Raw genomic sequence first — 18,289 nt, 5'->3', positions numbered from 1 at the left:
ATGCAAAATGACAATTACCTTTTATCTTGCAAAGCAACCACCTTCACATCACATAAAACATCTGTCTTAAGTCATCAGGAACCTACACATAAATCCAGCTTTAGAAAATGAAGCAACCTGATCATACTTTTGAAAATGAGCATGAAGTAACTTTCCTATTAGTCATCCATATTTTGCATATGTACATTCCCGTAAAATAAATGTGCTCAAATACAATGAAAAAATATAAAGAGATAATTTCAATGAGAAAAGCATTTTCAGATTATTGCTAGTTGCCTAAAACTCAGCAGGTGAAAGTTACGATAGTAAAAGCTTTATAATGAAAAAGCTGAAAGCATCTCTCTGGCAAATGGATCAGAAAAATAGGATGTCAAGAGCACCATAATACAATTAATCTTCACTCCTGAAAATGCTTCTATTATGTGGGATAAATCAGATAAACAAACCTTAGATCCATCCATTTGAAGTTTTTCATTTGCAAGGTCTTACATTCACAGCTCTAATTTGTCTACATTGCTGTTCATATAGTTTTAATGCCAGATAACTTTTCAAGTTTTCAAGTGTTTATTTGTTAATACTGGTACACTCTTAAATTTACATTAACAGTAAATCCCATATTAGTGTATTTGAAAAGTAAATTTCTATATGAGTGTCCTTTAAAAGTAATTGCAATGTGGTGTTTCTGACAAAACCAACACTGGCTTCTTGCATAGAACAAAATAAGTTACCAAGTTCAGGCTTGACTTGAATGAAATGATAAAACCTGGTGTCTATAATTTCTAATGATAGACCAGTCATATTCACCAGCAGTGCAGCATATGGCAAATATTTACTTCTGCATCACTAGGTAGGTAGTAGAAGGAGAAGGATCTTGTAAGACCCTGGAAAAAAACACTGAAAAGCAAAGGTTTTTTTTAATTAATTTTTGACCTGGTGCTAACTCTAACAGTGGCACTAGGTACTTGTGAGAGCTCTGGTTTTGGGCAGATGGTTGGATGCCTCATTCCTTGCCTCATTCTTTTCATCTGTGATGCACCACTGCAAATTTTTACTGAGTTTTTTTAAACTGAGTTATCCCAGTACAAACAGAAAAGGCCAAGAAAACTCTTTGCATATAGAGAGTGTGTCACAAGGCCATTTAACTTAGTGCTAGGCACTTTTCTAAAATCAATTCTTAGGCTGTGAGGAGCCAGGACCATGTAAAATATGGGCTTTCTAGGAAGTAGTTAATTCACCAGCACAAGGTAATTCATTTGAAGCAACAAAAGAATGATATTAATCAAAATTGCGAGCAATTTTCTAGTCAGAGCATTTTTAGAGGAGTAGTCAGCAAAGAGTCAGAAACAGTTACTGAAGAGGACAGGCTGAGAGAAGAGCTATGTAAAACACTCAATAATTTTTAAGTTAGGAGAGTTTTAAGTTACTTTCAGAGTTCAGACACATCACATCACACAACACAGTGTGCAGCTGATGAAGAGGAAAAAGTTCCATTAACAAAAGAACTAAAGACATTTGGCCCAAACCAAGTATTACTGGTTTTGGGAGATGCTGAATCCTGGCAGCCTGACAGAAGCAAGGTGGTCATAGCTCCATGGAATGAACCTGCAGCTACACTGAGCGCATATTCCTCACAGGTGTGTGGAAGAACACACATCTGCAACACATGCATCCTGTGTGTCTATCTATATACACATGGCCAGCCCCACAGATCAGCACAAACTCAGCATTCAAAAACATAAACAGCACTGAGGTACACAAACAGGTAAAGGTCCATTAGTGGGAAATACATCTGCAGACTTACACATATACACAGGGTGAATCCCTCCAAAAAATGGACTTTGACTCCCAGGCTGTCCCATAACTGGCTCCTACACACACACACACACACACACACACACACACAGACACACACAGACAAAGTAGTCATTTAGCCATTCCCCAGACTCCATGGTGTCGCCAGCTGGTGGCTTGGACAGTCAGGTCTCCCTAACTGCAGCACTCCAGGCTGCAGTGGCTCTCTGATTGCTGATCCCACTCCAGCTGCTCTGCTCAGATGCCTTCAAGGGCCCCCATGCACACATAACAGAGTCCCTCACCCAGGAAAAGAGAAATTAATTTAGTGGGTTTTATACACTAATCATGGCCTGACATGGCCAGACAAGTGTAGTGACCAGCAACCTGGTTACATGCAACCACTCCCTTTTATCCCCTCCCAAACTGTCATGATCCATTATTTTCCTGCTACTTCTTCCCCTGCTGAGGACCTCAGCTAGGTTTTGTACAACCCCATAATGCTCTGCTCCTACATCCCATTCCAAGTCCCATATTCCTACAGGCAATGCTCCCTCAGTCTGCAGGATGTTTCAGAGAGGTGGACTGATGTCACGTTCTGCCCCTGGAGCTGATGCTTTCCCTGACAGCCCTGGAGGAGCTGGATCAGGGGACTCTGCTTTCTCTGATTGGGTTATCACATTTTCCCCCTCTGTCATGGTCCCTCTGTACTCCTTTGTGCTTGTGGAAACAAGACTTGAATCACAAGTATCACAAGGATGGAGCAAGTGATGGTGGTTGGAAAATCCCTTCTGCAGGGGACAGAGGCACCCCTCTGCTGATAAGGGTGCAGGACTGGGATGTTGCAGAGAAACTGCTGGGCCAGTGGATTGCTGCCTTTCTGTTGCACATCCATGTGCCCTGCCACTGCAGCTCATCCTGCTCGGAGCAGAAGGTTGGACTAGAGATCTCCCAAGGTCATCTGCATGATTTTGTGATGCTGTGATCATCTGAGTCACAATCACTGCCTGTGAGTGTACTCATACGTTGCCACATTTGCAAGGAAATTTGATTTAAGTTAAATTTAAATAAGCTCTTTCACTGCAGCTTAGTTCAACTTGGATTGAATAATTCTGAATTCGCCATGGATAAGAACATAGACAAGGACAGTAGCCCATCCTCAACTGACAACCATGCTAAGCTGTCAGGAGTTGTTCTGTACCTCAACCTTGCATGTCCCCATAAATTTAAGATGCCTGACTTGTTGTGCATTGAAAGTACTGCAAGACTTCCATTCACTTGATCGGTTATTGAATTATGCTCCGCTCAGGTTAAAACTGCAAGATTAAATTTTCAGATTAGTTCTGAAGTACATTAAAATAAAGACTAACAAAGCAACCCCATCTATACCAGACTGTAGGAGGTTCACAGATAAATGCAGATAAATTAAATATGTACAGTTCTTCATACTGCACACCAGTTTCTACCCAAGTCTGCAGTCAAACCTGCCTGGTCCTCAATAAGCAGTTTGGGCAAACTGACCTGAAGTCCAAGCCCAGTTCTGCGTGCTCAGAGGAGGCACACATATGCCTTTCAATACCTTATAGGCTGTGGATTTGGTATCATGTGTGTGTGGCTCTTTCTTCTATCAGGATTTTAAAATTACCTTTTATTTCCAAGCTTACAGCATCTCTCTGGCCTGCTGTTAATAGCCTGCAAGATTTTTGCTTATGTTTCAGATATATAGTTTTTTTTCTCCTCCTACTCATTTTCTCTCATAAATCCCCTAGCTGATGAGAAAGTGTTGTGTATCCCTTACATCTAACAGCATTCAGCAGTTTCTCTGTTTTGCCTGCTGTGACAAACATCAAGTATTTCCTTTTTTTGCCACTGTTTTAATGCCTCAGACAATTGGCTTTGTATGTATAATAAAAATGCAAACTTTTCCAGAGGCTGGCAGGTTTATGGGATTTTTACTGGGCCTTTCAGAAGACACAATATTATTTTTACCCCCTCACCACATGATTCTTCAGAATTCCATAAACTACAACAAAGAAAATGAGGTCTTTGAAGACAGTATGCAAGCAGTCATCATTCCCCCTAGATTCAAAGATAATTATCAAATACTTGGATCCCCCAGAGAGTGGAGGGAGTATTTCATCACTTTGAATGTCGTTCCATCCTGGACACATGTCAGGTATCTTCAGTGTCACGTTCATTAAATCCTATATTCTGCCTCTTAAAGCAGAGTCCTGGACAACAGATGGTGTAGAACTGCACTCTGGCCAGAAGGGTTTCCAGGAAGGGCAGCTACTGTGCAAGCCCTGCTCAACTCTTGCTCAGTGTTTATGGAGAATATCAAGTCCTCAGTCCCCCCATTTTTAGGGATGCTGGCTAGCACGTATTTTCAGGCAAGAACAAATATTTCTATATTGTCTGCCTTTTTTGTACTAGTTTAAGACTGAGCTGAAGAGGATTAATGCTATCTAGATTGAGAACTTTTTGTTTAATAACTTACTTTTCTGTAGGGGAACAAAGAAACCAATAAAGGAGAGAAAGACCCAAGTCATCCAGCCTAAATATCTGGAGTTTTCTGATCTGCTAGAGCCCTGGAGTGCAGAGCTAGCCTTTTTTTCTTATAGGATCTGTGACTGTCTTCTGTAGAATATCATCACCTCTCTTCTGCTCTTCAGGAGTTTTGTGTTCATTTCTGTTAAGAGTCACTCTCTCATTTGCTGTGTGTCCAGTGTTAGACACAGCTGCTCTCTGGACAGTGAGACCAGCCAACTTTTGGAGCAATATATTTGCACGTGCCTCTTCCAAAAGAAGCCAAGACACTTGAGTGAATGATGAAAACCAAACTTCTCTCTCACCTTACAGCCAGGCTTTATGCATCCATGTGCAAAACTGCCATGTATGACTCTCCACAGCTATCAGCTCTGTGTCAGTGGTGGTGTCAGAGATCTGCTTGTGGAAATTAATAGGCCATGGGAAAAAATTGTTATTTGCTGTCCTCTGTTTCATCCAGCAAGTTCTCCTGAAAGTTTTCCAGAAAGACTCTCTGTCTGTTTCTCCCTCCCTGGTTCAAATGTAGGGAGCCCTGAATGAAAATGCTGGTCCCAAGGGATATTGTACAGAACCATAGGGATTTCAATCCCATGAGGCAAATTCATGTCTTCTCATCATCTGCTGATGGATTAAAGTGTCATTTGCAAGAAAAAGCTCTAAGCTGGCAATGGTGAGAGCATCACACAGGATGGTGGCATTCGTACTGAGCAGCTCTGGAGCTGTCTTCACCAAATTGGTCCCCCCTCGTTTTCCAACGCCTGACATAATTTGTGAATAATAAATAGGACCAAGTCCCTGATGATCTCCATGTGTGATTTAACCTGGATTAAGCCTTTCACACACAGTGTTTAGTTCTTGCAAGATCATTTCATTTCTAATAAGCACCAGTTTGCACATGCTCAGCTGTGTTCTTGTCCTTTAATGCAGTAACTGACAGATGGTAGCAAAATATTCCTTTTATAATGAAACCTGCTGAAGGAGACTGCTTAGGGCCTCAGAAAATATAATTTGCCAAAAAAGAATGGTGTCCAGAAAAGAAAGGAAATACTGAAATGCAGTATATATTAAATAATTTTCCTCTGGCATCTGGTGATCAGTAGCTTTATCTCACATCAGAGAGGTGACCTAACTGGTTTTTTTCCAATTATTTATTGCTTCATTCACCTTTGTACTCTTAAAAGTCTTGTTTCTGTGGGTTGACATAAGTAGTGCCTCTAAAAAAGTGTAAATTAACTGCATGAGGATTTATTGTAAAGGTTTCATAGGTGCCAGATTTGTATCTGCAGTATGCTGTCAGATTCTTAAGGTTTTCACTTACGCTATAATTAGCCCTGTTTCTGGGTGAATTTCACACCCATTTTTTAGACCCAATTATGCCATTTCTCTTAAACCACTATTAATTCCTAGCAGCATTGCTGCTGAATTCTGATTTACTTTATGTGACTATGCACACCCTGTATTTTCTTATGGCCTGTGCAAACTTCTTTTGGCAGCTGAATACATGAGAGTGATCTAATTTATTATCTTCTGTGAGGCAGGTAGCATTGACTGGCAGAAACCTCTCATTTTAAAGCTTCCAAGAACCTGCAACTTTCTTCTAAAGCCAGTGGTTTGCTGGGTATCTATCTTTGCCACTCATTTCCTCAGGCTTCCCCATTAGAAAATTTTTACTCTTTTATCCTCTGTTCCAACATACAGCTAAGGAAGACTTGATGTGACTTCCTTTAGCATCCATTTACACTGTCCTATAAATCATACAAAACGTTCTGCACAGGCTCAAATCTAGGCATTAAATGAGATTCCATCTGTTCCTTGCTCCCAATGGGATTATAGTTTCTTTCTCTGCATCACTGCTTGACAAAACTTCTAATTCCACCTGAAACTGCGAGTGTGCTGTGTTTGGGGCCTGTTATATCAAATACACATCTCTCTGCTCCCACCTTCCCCCCTCAGGAATTGCTATTTTTAGACCGCTTTTCCATCTCTGATGAAGTCAAAGTTGCATCTTAACCTATACAAACTCTGGTGGCATATGCTGCTCTGCTTTTCTGCTGCAGTATCATGAAATTTGTCATCCAGCTCTGTTCTGATCTGTAACCCCCTGGTCATTACTGCCCTCTTGGAGAAAGTCATGTAAACACCTTTTATTTCAGTTTCTTGGCAGGGTTTCCTTTCACTGCTTTTGGATGTCATGGCCAGCAGAAGATCAGAATTTGCATTAGCCTTTGGCTCAGTCAGGAGGGGAATCAACAGTGCTGGACAATTAGAGCATGCTGCTGCTGCTATAATGTGCCCTGTGCCTTACAACACTGCAGGAGTGTCAGTGTCAAGGTGATGGAGCTGCCAGAGCACCCAGGAGCACCCTTGTTTCCAGAGGGGATCACTGCCAACTCCTGAACTGCGGACTCCCAAAACTAAAATACACAACTGAAAAGTTATTTGATCTCTAACTAAAAAACTAAAAAGCCAGCAAAGGCTGACAAGTGTGGCCAGGAGAAACGCCTCAGCTGGCCAGGAGAAATGTGACAAACTCCAGATCACCAATGGAGCTCACACCTTGTTTGGTGTGCGCAGAGCCCATCATTGCCCCTTGTTGCTGGGGCTGGGGATGCACATGTGCACGTTTGTCACTTCTGTGCACAGAGCTCCTTGGCTGGCACGTGGCAGCTTGTTCTTCTTTGGGACACAAAGGAGCACTTGTAGCCACCATCCATCTGAGCCACCAGGCAGCTGCCCCTTGGAGCAAGCCCATGAAGAGCACAGACTACGTCACTGAGGGGTTTTGGCTTATGTTTGCAATTTCTTTTTCTTTTTCAATTAAAAATGAGGAAGTGTGTGACTCTTTTTACCAGTCTCACAGACTGTGAAGCCTTTAGTCATCCATAAAGAGGCACATTTGACACACTTTGGAGTTTATGCCTTTTTTTAGCATGGATTATTCACACCTTCAGAAATGCCTCAGAGCAACCCAAGCCCAGTGTCCCTCTTCTTTTGCCAAAAATCCTTGCCAAAAGTTTTGGAGCAAGGCATGGGTGTGTCCTAAACAATCCTCATCATTACACCAAATAGTGCAGATTTGCTTGCATTTAAGGCTGCCCAGTCCCACACGAGCACCATTCCTTCCCAGTCCCACCTCACACCACCGTGTCCCCATGCTCTCTGCCTCCCTGGTTTTGCATGGGACTGCTGAGCATTTCCCAGAGCAGATGCACAGCGTGAGTCACCGCCTCAGCACAGAATGAGTCCTTGCACATTGGCTGCTCCATGGAAACAGCCCATGGATGTGCTTGAATATCGTGCAATGCGCTCTGAGGTCACTCTCGTGCCTCGGAAATAATTTATTTCCTTCATCTATGCCCAGTCACACAACTGCCCGGGTACTTCTGATGGAGCATCTGCTGTGTGATCTCTCAGATGAAATTTAGGTGGTTCAGGCCACTGATTCCAGAAAAAAAGGAGCTCCAAGTAGGAGCCTTGACTTGTTTGCCCTTCAGGTTGGTGCTCTTTCAGTCCTTAAAACAAGGTAGCTTTATGCAAACCACCCGTTAGGAATGGTCTTCCTGAAATGTGCCAACCCCCAAAACATGCCTGAGAGTTGTTTGGGATGAGCCAATGCCATGGCAGGCACTGGTTGAAGAGTGTAACAGGGCAGAGGGTTGTGCTCTAGTAGCTGGAAATGTTGTTAGTGACTGCTGAATTTATTCTTATGGCTGTAGCTGAATGTCTCCATCCATGTTCCCTGGAGGCGGTCTTGGTTTACAGCTTTAATAGCTACAAAATGTGAGTTTTCTGACCATCCCCACGCTTTATGGCACAATCTCTCCAGCTGTTATAATGAGGAAGCACTAGCAACAAAGTTATTATTTATTCCTCAAGCAAATTTTCTCTTCTTGGCAGCACGTGGCATAAAGGTAGTTCAAAATGTGTCTTGATATTCTGCAAACAAATCAATTATTTATAATTGTCTTGTCTTTAGATGTGAATTAAAGTTGGTTTTTTTTTTATATAGTGAAAGGAAACAGACAAGTTTAATTGAGATAAATGAAATCTACATGACCACCTGTTTGTTTTTTAAACTTTATAGGAAATCAATGTATTGACAGTAGCATTGGTCAACCAGGACAGAGAAAAAAACTCAGAGAAACGAAGCCCAGGTCTAAAATCAGAGAAAGAGGCACTATTAATAGGTAAGATAACTGCAAAGAAGATTTTTGAGAAAAAAATGCCTTCTAACAGGTTTCTGTTTTGCATATATGTTTACACATATCTTTCTGCTAATACAAGTAAAAAAGAAAAAAAAATTGGATTTTTTTTCATCTTGGTTCAGAATGGCTTTTAGTAAGAAAAATCCTAAAATACGACTGAACTTTGCCTTTCTGAAAAATTCTGCAGTTTAATGAAAGGATTTCAGGTCTGAAAAAAACTGCAGAATCTACATTTAGGCTTGCAGCATGAATGTATGATGACTTTATTTACATCAAGCTTTAGCAGGCCAGAGTTTTATAGCTTGTTATATGATTATCAGACAAAGTGGTAAAGGAGAAGGGGATAGAAATAATATTAGTAAACTACCAAGCAAAAAATACATCTACTACATGTATTAAGCAAGCCAGATTTATGCCTTTGACATTAGGTAAGGGAATTAGCAATATGAATATTTATAAAGAATACCACAAGGACTGTCATACCCTTTACCTAGAATAAAATTTTTAAAATAAACTCTTAAATAGTGCCTAAAGCTAAAGCTTATAGGCAGTGGGCCAGCTAACTGGCATTCAGCCACGCAGAACTGGCTGTACCCATGCCACTCTGGAGGGAACATGCCCCATTTGCACCCACACATATTTTGCATTTGGTTTCACTGGGGTAAGTTTTCAGGGAGCACGAAGGCCCACAATTCCAAAGTGTACCCTGTGGCATGGCAACAGAAATGCTGACCTGAAAGAACAGATTTCGTTTCTTTGGTTTGTTCTTTTCGCAAGTCAGTGGTGCCCTGAAAAATGGTAGTTGCAAAGTTTGTTTAAATGCAACTCATTTTCATCACCTAGGCACCAGGAAGATTGCTGGCTTATTGCTGGGTACAGATTCAGCAATTCACAAGTTCAGTTCAGACCAAAGAGGTCATTTAAAAGCGAAGAATGTATCTAAACATTTTAAGGGCTTAGTACACAAACTCCCTGTGATTAGTGAGATGCAAAACAGTGGAATGTACAGAAATGTATGACTTGGTTGAATTCTGCTTTTTATAATTAAATCTAAAACTTTTAATTGCAGGGGCAGTAGTTGATCTTTTTGAAGTTCATTCTGTGAGAAAGACAGCAAGCATGGGATTTTAAGAACAGAATAACAAACTTTTTTTCTAGGTCACTCACTATTTGACTGCAATAAACAGTGGCAGTGTCCCAGAGTGGGTGCCATACATCTGCTGTTCAGTGGCACACTCAGATAAACAGAATAACCTCAGTTAAGATATTACTGGTCATAATACCCCCACAACTGACTCACTGTTACAGTCCAAAGATTAAAGATTCCTCAAGATGGATTTCATGTTATCTCTTCCTCTGAGGCATGATCAGATATGGCAAGGGAATAATGGGCCTTGCCTCCATCCATTCACTAAGTTTTTCTGTATTTTAAAAAAATGCAGTGTTGTCTTAGAGGAAAAGAGCATACAAGAAAAAAGAAATTATCACGGAACTCCAATCAGTAACTACAAAATATTGACAAATTACTTCTTATTTACATTATACAAAAGAGCTGGCTTTGAATGTCCTGAATTGAAAAGCCTCAGGAACCACATAACAGATGCAATAACACTGGTAAAATGTGATTTGAGTACAAATTGGATTTCCAGTCATCCCACTCAAGTGTGATGATCTTGACTTCTGCTTCTAGAGCTCTTGTGTGGTTACCTGTAGTCACCCACAGCACAAAGGTCACTGCTGCTAGGACTTGCCATAGTAAAAAATTTATTACGTGCCACTCCTTATGCAGGACCAGAAGTTTGTAAATGCTGTTTGAAAAGTGGAGGAGGAAAAAAGGTGTTCTTTGCAAAGCCAGTCTAAAATGCGTTAAATATTGCTTATCAGTTTCAACCACGGCCAGTACTTAGGGAAAAACGAAATCCAAGATTATCCTAATTCATTCAGCATCAAGAAAGAAGTATGGCCTGCAGTACACAAGATACAGTGACCCATTTTTGTCATTTGTAAGCATTTTTAATCCTGGTGTTTATGATTTAGGTATAAGAAATTTCCCCTAGGGTAGTTCAGCTAAGAAGCCCATCCAAAGAGAGTTGAAAAATATTTGTTCTGATTCCTACAGTTCAGCTCTCCCAAACAGCAAGTAACACACATGCCATTTTGTATTTTCACTGTTTGCTTAGAAGAAGAGAAACTGGATAGTGCTTTTAATAGCAATACTGATGCCCCAAATCTTGTTTTCTCTGGTCATCATTATTAATGCTGTCACTTGATTTTCACTGCAGAAAAAATCTCTAGACTTAGATCCTGACTCCTTCTAAGCCACTTTTAATTCCCATACCTTTTATAATCATCCTGTAACAACAATGAAGATAGACAGAACATGCTCTCTCTTAAGAAAAAGTAAATAAGCAAATGTGCCATAAAGCATTTGTGTTTTCTTCAGCAGCAGTTAGGGGTTATACGGATTAAATACTTTTCATAACCAGCATCTGCATAATTGCTAGAAAAATTTGAGGGAGTGAGGGTTCTGACACAATTGTATGAAACGTTTTCACAACAGAGAATCCAGTGAAGGGGAAAAAAACAATAATTTTACCATTACGATATCCACAATTTTATATTGGTAAATCAAGCATAAAATTAGTAGCTGAAATGCTCCCAGCAAGGCTTTGTTTAGAAATTCCTTTATTCATCAGTATATTATCTTGGTCACTTACTTGCTAACTGCTGTCATTCCTGAAGATGAGCTATTGTATTTAGCACGTTAGTATGACTGTATTAAAAATGTGCTGTTTTGTTATGTTTATTGGGTTGTGCAAGGAAAATAAGAGTCATAATTCATACTGTAAAACCTGTAAGAACAGACTCTTCAGAATTATTTTGCCTATTTTTATGATACAGTGTCTGAAGTCATTTTAACACTTTGTGTCTGTTTGTTTTTAATACAGGTATCATATCCACATTTCTTCATGTCCACCCTTTTGGAGCCAATATAGAATATCTTTGGTCTTATATGCAGCAGTTGGACTCTAGGGTAAAAAAAATTAATCAAAATCTATTTTCTCTTTAGAAATATTGTATTATTCTTTACTGCAGGTTAAACTCTTCACGCATTTCCATTAGAAAGATAATGGGATATGGGGCTTGGGGGTTTGCAGTCCTTATTCATTTGCAAATTACAGTGCACGTGCTTGTGTTGAGGTCTTTGCCTCAAACTGCTTAGCTATTCTTTGTGGCACAGAAGAGCAGAGCTCTAAATGGCAAAGACTAGCAGCTGATTTTATGACACATGATTCTGAAATATAGCTGCGGAGAAAAAAAGCAGAACGCGAGGCAGGTGTGGCCATGGCCATCAAACTGTGCAGTTTTTGGAGATGGCCCTTTATTCTTGGAAAAGCTGTAAGTTGTATCTCACACTGAACCTTTATGAGCACAGGAATGGACCGTGTTTCATGTCCTTTATCTCCATGTGGGAGCAGACACAACCACATGAAGGAATTGGGTGTACTAATTTCAGTGAAGCTGTGGCCAAGACAAAAATGAGACCAACACAAAACAGTGTGCAAAGTGTTTAATGGATCTGTTCATGCAGTCTACAGTCAATAAATACCTGCGGGATAAGATTCTTTGGCTTACTTTTTTAATATCTGCTGTAGAATGAGATGAAATCAAGCCCTCAAATAGGCCTATTCCTCTGCACTGAATATTAAGCAAGTCAGAAGGTGAGAAGCTCAAGTGTGAAATGATCAGGTGAATGGTACTCCAAGTGCTAAGCAGCATCTTAGCAGATGCAGAGGTCACCCTGTGGCCAGCCACAACTCTGTCCCATGTCTGCCAATACATGGATGATGGTGCTTTCCCAGATCTTGCAACATAGCTCCTTTGATCCTGGTAATGTTTTGTTCCTGAACAGCCCCTCAGCCCATAGCTAAGATCAGCTTCTCACTGCTTTGGTGAGCTGCTTCGTGCTTCTGGATGATCCTGGATCCTTCCTCTGTTTCTATGAAAAAGTGTAGAGCTAAAAGCAGAGGAGATCTTGAACTAGAAGCTCACTGGAATTAACACAGGCTGCACTGATGAGTGAAGAAGGATGATGATTTTTTTTGGCACTGTCTTCAGGCCATGGCAGCTCAGGTTTGCTAGTGCTTTACAGCCCACTGCCACCCACAATGAAAAGGGAATAGGGGATGGGGGTGGGAGAAAGAGGTGAGAAACTGGTGACTTGCAATTGTTTTTTAATATCTGGTTTTATCAAGACATGATGAAGCCAGAGCTTCACACCTACAGACATTCTTCTGCTTCTCTGTGCCCCTGCTACTCATGCACTCTGCTTAGTCTTGTCCTGCATCACCCAGTCCCTCCAATCTCCTCAGTAATCCTTCAAGTCCTTCCTTAACACAGCATTTGTCTAAGTTTCAACTGCTTTTTCATCTGGATGACCCCTCCAGCTCTGTATCTCTTGAGTGATAACAGCAATCACTCCAAAATATGGGCTCTCTGGGCTCCAGCCCTGCTGCTCATTGCTTCTCCCCAGTGAGCACTTCAGCACTCTCACCCTGCCCTGCTGTGGTCCCTTCTTGCCATGGCCGTGGGCTCTGCCCTTGAGTTTTTGCTCACGTGAGTAACACGTGGGCTTCTGTGAGGCTGCCAGGGGCAAGCTCTTGACTTGCAAACAGAGCCCTGGAGGAAGGAGCATTGTCTGCCATCTCTGCAGCTACCTCTGGACCTACCCACTGCATAATAAACACAAGCTGCAAAATTTGACCTCGTTGGTTTATTTTGGAAGCAACTGCTTGTAGAAACAAATTACTTTTTAATAGCGCGATCCAGAGATGCAATCTCAGAGATGAATTTCAATTACTTTCCATGGTTAGCCTGTCATTCCTTGCCTGAACAGGAATGATAAGGTCAGCATAGCCGTGTGGGCTGAGGGCTCAGTACAGAGCTCAGATACATTGCACAAAAGTAACCAGACACCCACTGCTGCCGTGTGAGCACTTAAAAGATGGATTGGATCACGCTGAGACTTTAGACTGCCTCCAACACTGAGTTTTGGTGCCACCTTTAACAAATCATTTAATCTTTCTGCTGCACTAACCTCTACAGAAAAATAAGAGGCAATAGATATTTGCTCACCCCCCTTGGGTGTAGTGAAGTATAATTAGCACATTTTATGTTTATATACTGTTTGAAAAGGAAAGGTTTCTCCATGGAAGGTTTCTACTAGTATGAATAAGCAGAAATATCATTATTTCCAGATAAGCCTTTCAAACCATGGAGATACCTGTGGATAATGGGCAGCACCCATAGATTTCTTTGCTGTTCCTTTCATGACCACCACTTTAGAAGCAGTAGGATAAAATGGCTCATATTCCATGATTGTTCATTTCTTGACTTCCCTACTGATTATACCAGGAAGGTTGCCTTTTTGAAAGTGTTTTCTGTAACGAGAGCATCTTGCCTATTAGGAAGGTGGGCAGTCATTAAGGTTTCAAAATGATAAAAACATCCTGAGCAATGCAGAACTGGGAGCTTTACTCCTTAATTATCTGGGGCTGCTGAGCTGGGTAAGACTGAGGGAAGGTGGCTCCATGGATAGGCAGCCTTCAGTAACAACAGGGAGCTGATTAAAACCTTTCTGAAAGAGAAAAGCTGATGGAGCTGGGAGAAGCCTTCAAAGCCAGATAGGCTGAGAAGAAGAATAAGGTCCCATCTGCTTCCTCCTCCTCACAAGAACACCCATGACTGTAGTTTTTAGATGGACTTCATACCACACTGTGGACACAGCCCCAGCATGGCAGTTGTCATTGCTTTCTGGGGGATGGATACTTTACAGGCATCTACAAGAGCAAAACCATTCCTTCAAGCAATCTGCGCTTGCTTTGGAGTCTGGAAAGTCATATAGGCTAAAATTAAAAAAACCCCAATGGTTGACTGTTTTCATATGGCCTGGATTCATCTCCCCCACACCCCTATTATATCTGTTCTTAATGTTTCCTCTTTACAAGCTACAAGGAGCTTTCTCACTTTAATTTTACCTTTGTTTCTTTCTCAGATCTCTGCAAATGAGATAGAAATGCTTTTGATGAGACTGCCACGCATGTTTAAACAAGAATTCACTGGTGTAGGAGCAACACTGGAAAAGAGGTGGAAGTTTTGTGCCTTTGAAGGAATTAAAACTATCTGACTGTGACTAGTAATGAAGCTATGCAGAAGAAGAAGAATTCCTAGAGCATGGCAGGGTTATAAAGTATTAAAGTAAGAAATTTGGGTTTGGGCACATAGTAGTATGTTTTCAAAGTTATCCAAGCCTAATTTTAGTTACATTTGTGACGTTCTCTTGTGAGTGGAAATGTAGTTGTGCACCAGTTCCTAAAATAAAATAAAATTTCAAAAAAAGTTCCAAAATGTGACAGATTGTTTCCTATGAAAACTGAAGAAAGATACCACAGTCATAATGATTTCAAAATACTACATGTCCTACATCTAAGAAAAGCTCATTGAGCAAACAGTTAAGGAGAAAGATTGCCCGGTTATGGTCGCTAAGCTACAGCGATTTATATGTGATACGTAATAGAACTCATTAAGTTTTGTTATAGAAAGTTCTTTCTGTTTAGTAAGAGAATTGAGTAATTTTACAGTGAGGAAAAGCATACCAAAAGAAAACTTGAAGATGTGTCTGAAGTTATTGTATTTTGTAAATTAAGTTATATGCTGTACCAGGGATTTTTGCCTTATTGAAAGAGGCCTGAAAATGTGATTGGAGTCCTCAAGAATGCTTTATCAAGAATATTATTTTTCTAATGTAACTATTCTCCATTACAAGTTCTTTTAACATGGATTGCATATCAATTTTCATAAACATGTAAATAAGGAAGAAACCAGTGTTACTGTATTGTATTTGGTATGTAACATTCAGGTTTATGCATCAAAATAAATATTCAGTTGCATTACTGTTACAAATTTTATAGCAGATATATTAATTTTTATCAATAAATATGACTTCTACCATATTGTTTGCATAAGTATTTCTTCTGACGTTATTGAATTTCAGTTGATCCAGCAAGAGATTCCTGGAACATCTTTCCCCTACCTGAACTATTAATTGCAGATAACTTTGTGAAATGAATTATAAATCAAAGCTAAGATTAAAATATTGGTAGAGGAAGTAGCAGCATGGGCCTTTGATTTTATCTTTCAACAAGCAGATGGGTGAAAAATGAGCACGTTCAAATTTCCCATTTTCATTGTTGTGTTGGGTAAGAGCTGCTGTGGGTAGGAAACAGCAGCCCCGCCTTTGCCACACCCCTGTGCAGGCAGAGGAGCCAGTCGTGAGAGAGCTGGTCCTACAAAGTGAGGCACCAACAGTGGGAAATAGAGAAAACTGAAACAGATGCAGGGAGTCTCCACATACATGTCAGAGCAAGGTTTCACTCAGGTCCTTCAATAAACAGCAATTAGTGTCAAATGCATTCAGTAGTGAAGGAACTCTCCAACATGGCTTTTGGTGATTGGCGCTTTAAGATCTATTTCTCTTCTGGCATCTACCTGGAATACAGAAATATTAAATGAAATGCTAATTGTGTACAAAATGGGAAAAGAAAGAGGCTTAGAAGGTCTATTATGGGGAAAAAATTATGCTTTCAGGCAGTACACACAAAATTTTAAAAATCAAGTACATCTCAATTATGGTTGCTATAGAGCCTGTGATAAGCTACTCAGGTGAAACTAGTAATTATATGCCAGTTATGTTAATGAAAATTAACTAGTTTAATCCAAGTAATAACTCTTTCCTCTCTTGAGATCATACAGTTTCATGAATAATTCTGACATAAATGTGTTAGGTCTGACAGCTTGTATTTAGGTACTGTAACATAAATGTGTATGGATGCCACTTAGGCTGGGTGAGAAAACTTTCACCTCAGCATACTCCATGCCATACTCATTCATTATATTCAGTCCTTCCTTTCCTTGTCCTTCCTTCTTTTTTTCCCTTTAGATCATTGTCTCACAAAACAACTTCAAATCCAGACAGTCAGAAAACATTTTTTTTTTCACAGAACCTTGTCACCTAATCACTATATTTGTTTTTCATATATTTTTCTTCTTCCTATTCTTCATGGGGTTTTCTTGTCTGTCTAGACCATCAGAGCTTTAGAAGGGTACCTTTTTAGTCCTTGTATAGTATCAGCTAAAAGGGAACCTCCTTAACTGGCTTTTAGATACTGCCAAAGATCTAAACTTTGAGTATAAGTAGCACCCTGTAATATTGTAATGTATCAGTTGAGAACTTGAAATCCAGGGAGATCCTCAATGAGTATCAAGTCAGGCTCAAGAACTAGCTTTAACTTTGTGTGCTTTGGGGCAAATTGGATCAAAAAGTTGAGCTTCATCCCTTAGGTGCTGAAATGTCCCGATGATGACTCTTGGAATATCCAGCTGGGAGTTCTGCAGTTAATACAATGAGATTAATAATGAGAAAGCCACTTTTGATACAGGATTTGATACAGGATTTTTTTGATACAGGAAAGCCACCTAGACTGGACATTCGGGAGCATTTCTTTACTGAGATAGTGATCCAACACTGGAATGTGTTTGGCCAGAGAGGTGATAATGCCTCAAGGCTGTCAGTGTTTGAGGACATTTGCACAATGCCTTTAATGACACGATTTAACTTTTTGTCAGCCCTGACGTGGTCAGGCAATTGAATTACACAATCCTCATAGGTCCCCACAAGACCTAAAGCAAGTTTCTGCAGCTGAGTCAGGTAGAAGGATGATGGCCATTTGGCAAAGACTCAAAGCCAGTTACAGTTAGCAGGATCTTCACAACAGTAGTGAGAAAAAAAATAAAAATAAAAAGAAGGGCCAAAGAGGTATCACATCAGGCTAACCACGAGCTCAAGAGATGAGACTGAGCAACAGCCTGGCATGCAAATGCATGTTATAGCAGGGCCCCTTCTTCTCAAATATGGACTAGTGGAGCAGGAGAAGATTTGATTTCTAACTGCCCAAACATGCTGAGGGCATTTTGCACCGAGTTGCAAGGTAGGTTGGCCTGAATTCCTATTCTCCCAGGAGAGCTTTTCAGACCATCCTCAGCTTTGAACTGTCTTGGACTGATGTCAGGGGTGACTTTCATCAGCTTAGAGGGGCCAGCCTCTTACCACAATGTATCTGATTCCCACCAGAAGGATTAAGAGATACGCTGTGCAAAACCTCCCAGACAAATGTGCATTTAACCCTGCACATTCAAGGGAGATAAGTGTAACCTCTCTGTTAAACTGCATTTTCTGTCCACAAGAGATCTTTTATGTTTGATCATGTTTGATGAAGACTGCATTATCCCCATCACTGAAAAGGAAATTCTTAATATCTCCTCATACATAGTGGAGTCAATTGTTTATTGAAGTGTGTGTGTTTAGGGCAAAACTTGCATGTTCAGGACTACCAGAGCATCACATTCACTTAAGGAACAGCTATACTGAGATTTAGAGAAAATCCTGTATCAAGCTATGCTACATTTAGCTACACATGATGTGCAGCAAATGCTACGGAATCTAAAGCTAGAAAATTGGTTGTAAGAGCATTCTGGGTGGTTTGTTTAAGCAAAAATTCTGGTCTTGCAAGCATTGTTTTATTTAAAATCAGAATGGCTTTGACAGTCAGTGTTACTATGACAAAAATGTTCTGGGATGATATGAGCTGATTTGGGGAAGGAGATTTTGTGAGAGGAGGGAAAGGAGA

At 40.4% G+C, this 18,289-nt stretch overlaps 1 protein-coding gene across 2 annotated transcripts in view; it reads left to right on the top strand.

Annotated features, from left to right (window-relative positions):
- Positions 1-15,457, top strand: part of ENOX1 (ecto-NOX disulfide-thiol exchanger 1) — a 356,320-nt gene extending 340,863 nt beyond the window's left edge. For both annotated transcript variants that reach the window (XM_084226361.1, XM_084226360.1), the window contains 3 exons: positions 8,423-8,525; positions 11,492-11,577; positions 14,599-15,457. In XM_084226361.1, coding sequence (XP_084082487.1) covers positions 8,423-8,525; positions 11,492-11,577; positions 14,599-14,730 — 321 coding nt within the window. In that variant the 3' untranslated portion in view covers positions 14,731-15,457. The remainder of the gene's footprint in view (positions 1-8,422; positions 8,526-11,491; positions 11,578-14,598) is intronic.
- Positions 15,458-18,289: the final 2,832 nt, after the last annotated feature.

The sequence above is a fragment of the Fringilla coelebs genome (assembly GCF_963513975.1).
Source record: "Fringilla coelebs genome assembly, chromosome: 2".
In the NCBI taxonomy this organism is placed as follows: Eukaryota; Metazoa; Chordata; class Aves; order Passeriformes; family Fringillidae; genus Fringilla; species Fringilla coelebs.
This window is presented reverse-complemented; position numbering and strand designations above follow the sequence as displayed.